The 3,294-nt window shown below is 41.0% G+C and overlaps 1 protein-coding gene across 1 annotated transcript; it reads right to left on the minus strand.

Annotated features, from left to right (window-relative positions):
• Positions 1–927: 927 nt before the first annotated feature.
• Positions 928–2,881, minus strand: LOC111533728 (coiled-coil domain-containing protein 144B-like). Its single transcript, XM_026450613.1, has 2 exons — positions 1,199–2,881; positions 928–988 (listed from the first exon to the last, which is right to left on the minus strand). The coding sequence occupies exons 1-2, from the start codon at positions 1,815–1,817 to the stop codon at positions 978–980; spliced, it is 630 nt and encodes a 209-aa protein (XP_026306398.1). The 5' UTR covers positions 1,818–2,881; the 3' UTR covers positions 928–977.
• Positions 2,882–3,294: the final 413 nt, after the last annotated feature.

The raw sequence follows: 3,294 nt of genomic DNA on the forward strand, positions 1-3,294 counted from the left end.
TTTTTTTTTTTTTTTTTTTTTTTTCCTTGAATAAAAATTTATTGACTTAAAAAAAAAAAAAAAGGAAAACAGTACAGTGAGTGAGTGAGAGGGCAAACTGAAGAGCAATGTGTCTATCAAGTTTTTCAACATGCTGGAAGAGGTCAAATACATTTCCTTTTCTAGGACTCCATTTTCCTTTACTAGGAATCAATTTGTATATCTCAAGACGGGCTCACTCAACTCCATCCTCGTCTCTTTGTAGGGTGACCTATTGAACTATAGGGGACTAGGAAGCTAAAGGGTGTACTTGGCAAACTCCTTTAAAGCTTGGCTCATCAAGTGGCCGAGCTTCTGTCAAACAGGCCCCCTCTCAGAGGATCTGGAAGGTGCAAGGGAGTGGAAGGCTTCCCTTCTGCAGCTTCTCCTGGAAAACATGGCTGGAAGGTACTTGCTCTTCTGTGGCAGGGGAGCAGAGGTTCCGGGGAGTGTTCCATCGTTTTCTGGTCAGTATGGAGCAGGCACAGAGTCTGCTTTGCTGGCATGGACTGCACATCAGGTATTACTTCCTTTTCTGACTTTTACAGAAAACAGATACTGTCCGCATAGCCTTGTGTCTTCTTCTGGCACCATTTCAGTAGAGCACTGTGCTTGGAACCACCATATTCCCGGGCCAAGACCGCCAGAGGGTCTTTTCTCAGAATTAATTTTCTTTTGAGCCATTTCTAGTTCCTTTTCTTTCCTAGTCAGAATCTGATCTTGTAATATTCTGGCATTCTGTTCTTCAGAAATTTGCTTCTCAGCATCGTTTTGCTCCTGCATAACCGGATCCACGTTCATTCCTACTGTCCTCAATTCTTTAACAAGTCTTCTCAGATTCCATTCAAGTTGTTGCTTTGTTTCAACCACTTTCTTATATTCCTTTTCTTTTATTCTTAACTGTTCACGATATTTATTATACAATATATTGGCATTTCTTTTCTCCTCATTTTGTTGTTTTAAGGCAAATCTCAAATCGTACAGCTCTTTCTCCCATTCAATTTTTTGAAGCTCTAACTGTAATTTTGTCTTGTTTCAAATAGCTCATTTTGTAGTACACTGACCGTATTTTCCATGTGTTTAATTTTTACTCTAAGTCGGTCACAGCGATTATTCTTAAGTTTCAGTAAGGGTTCACATAAAAAAAATGTGTCTTGGATTCTTGATAGGCTAACAGAATCTTTACACTCCATTGTAAGTTGTTCCATCAGCAACATAAAGTTCTCATAAACAGAATGAGACAACTCACAGTCCTCTGAGGCTATTTCAGATGGCTCCACTGAGTCAGTAAAGTCAGCCCCAGGATGTATTTGGTTTTTGACCTTGTTATTTTGATTAGATGTTTTATCTGCAGACCTGTCATGGTCTCCATTCTCCTTCCTAGGAATCTGCTGATTTAGTCCATCATCATCACTGCCAACAGTAGCACCATCAGTTAGGGTTCCTGTTGATTCTGTTCTATTACTTCTGTGCTTCTCCACTTCTTCTTCAACCTCTTTCTGAAGTTGAACAGTTTCTTTCTTCAAAGCCAGCAACTCTTCTTCTAATGTGTCGACCTCATTCTTAAACTTTTGTATGTCTTGCTGTAATTTCTCATATAGATATACTTCTGATGTCCTGTCAGAATCTGGTGGTAAAGAACTCAGATTTTCTAATTTAGGTTTCAGGCTTTTATAGTTATTTGTACTGCAACTGTCACTATTTTCGTTCATATTTTTTGTCATTTGCAAATCAAACTCTTGGTCTTCTTTCAACTGTAACCACTTGTGGGTTCCTTGCTTTCTTAGTGCCTGCATCATTATGGAAATTCTTATCTGTACTAAAAATAAGTTCAATGCCTGGTTCGTTATCACTGTCGCATTTTTAAATGAATAACTGAGCTCCTTAACCTTATTGATTTCACCATGGATGGGTGAAAACCTCACCACAGACTGATACTAGTCTGAGGATAGGACAAGGAAACTATAGTTCTGATAACTGCAAATGTTTCCTTTGTTTCCCTGTCTCTTTATGTGGTTATCTTCCAGTTACCCTCCATATGAGGGGTCAGCAAACTATAGGCCATGGGGCAAATCCAGTCTGCCTTATAGTTTTGTAAATAAAGTTTTACTGGAGTTCAGTCATGCATCTTTGCTTACCTATTATCTATGACTTTTTTCATACTTCAACGGCAGGGTTGAATAGGAATGACAGACCACATGACAAAGCCCTGTACAGAAAAAGCTTGCCAATCCCTGCTTTATACCATAACCAGAATGCCCTCATACTCAAATCTAATCATGCGACTCCCCAGCTCACAATTCTCCAATGAATCCCTACAGTAAACATTGCTGTCTCCCCACCCAATAGCGATTCCCTGTTCTGTCTTGCTGGAGAAACACACGTCTATTTGGATATTTATCATGCCAATAGCCCTCCCAACTCCAAAAGAAGAAATGATTATTCTAAGCTCATCACAGTAATTACATTTGCTTTCCCAGTGCCTGGTTTAGGAATGAGCATGTGGTAGGACCCAGCCAATAAAATGTTACAGGAAGGCCACCACACACTTCTGAGTCTTCTCCCTAACTAAAAGAAACATGCAAAGAAAAGCCACCCTTTCAGCCTTCAGATAATGTCAGTGAGACCATAATGTTTGTAGCTGTTGCTAATTAGTCAGCCATGAAAACGGAAATGAACAAAACACTGTGATATCACCGAACCGTCAGAACAACTCTGGTGCCTACTGTTTTAGCCACTGTTATTTAGGTCATCTAGTATTTTCAGCCCACAGCATTCTACCTGGTAAATCTCCCATGGCCTGCAGGAGAAGATCTACTTGTTTCTTTTTCTTTTCTCTTTTCTTTTTTTTTTTTTTAGACAGAATCTTGCTCTGTCACCCAGGCTGGAGTGCAGTGGCACAATCTCGGCTCACTGCAGCCTCCGCCTCCCAGGTTCAAGCGATTCTCCTGCCTCAGCCTCTTGAGTAAATGGGACTACAGACATGCGTCACCACGCCTGGCTAATTTTTTTTTTTTTTTTTTTTTTTGTATTTTTAGTAGAGATGGGTTTCACCATGTTGGGCAGGATGGTCTTGACCTCCTGACCTCGTGATCCGCCCACCTTGGCCTCCCAAAGTGCTGGGATTACAGGCATGACCCGCCACACCCAGCCTGAGATCTACTCATTTCTATAGTATTAAAAAGTCTGGGCAGGGACTGGTGGCTCACGCCTGTAATGCCAGCAGTTGGGAGGCCAATGCGTGTGGATCACTTCAGGTCAGGAGTTTGAGACCAA

The sequence above is a fragment of the Piliocolobus tephrosceles genome, unplaced genomic scaffold, assembly GCF_002776525.5.
Source record: "Piliocolobus tephrosceles isolate RC106 unplaced genomic scaffold, ASM277652v3 unscaffolded_22735, whole genome shotgun sequence".
In the NCBI taxonomy this organism is placed as follows: Eukaryota; Metazoa; Chordata; class Mammalia; order Primates; family Cercopithecidae; genus Piliocolobus; species Piliocolobus tephrosceles.

What these genes read in the sequence shown, in the direction of transcription:
- LOC111533728 (XM_026450613.1), bottom strand. Translation starts at nt 1,817, where the DNA reads ATGATGCAGGCACTAAGAAAGCAAGGAACCCACAAGTGGTTACAGTTG.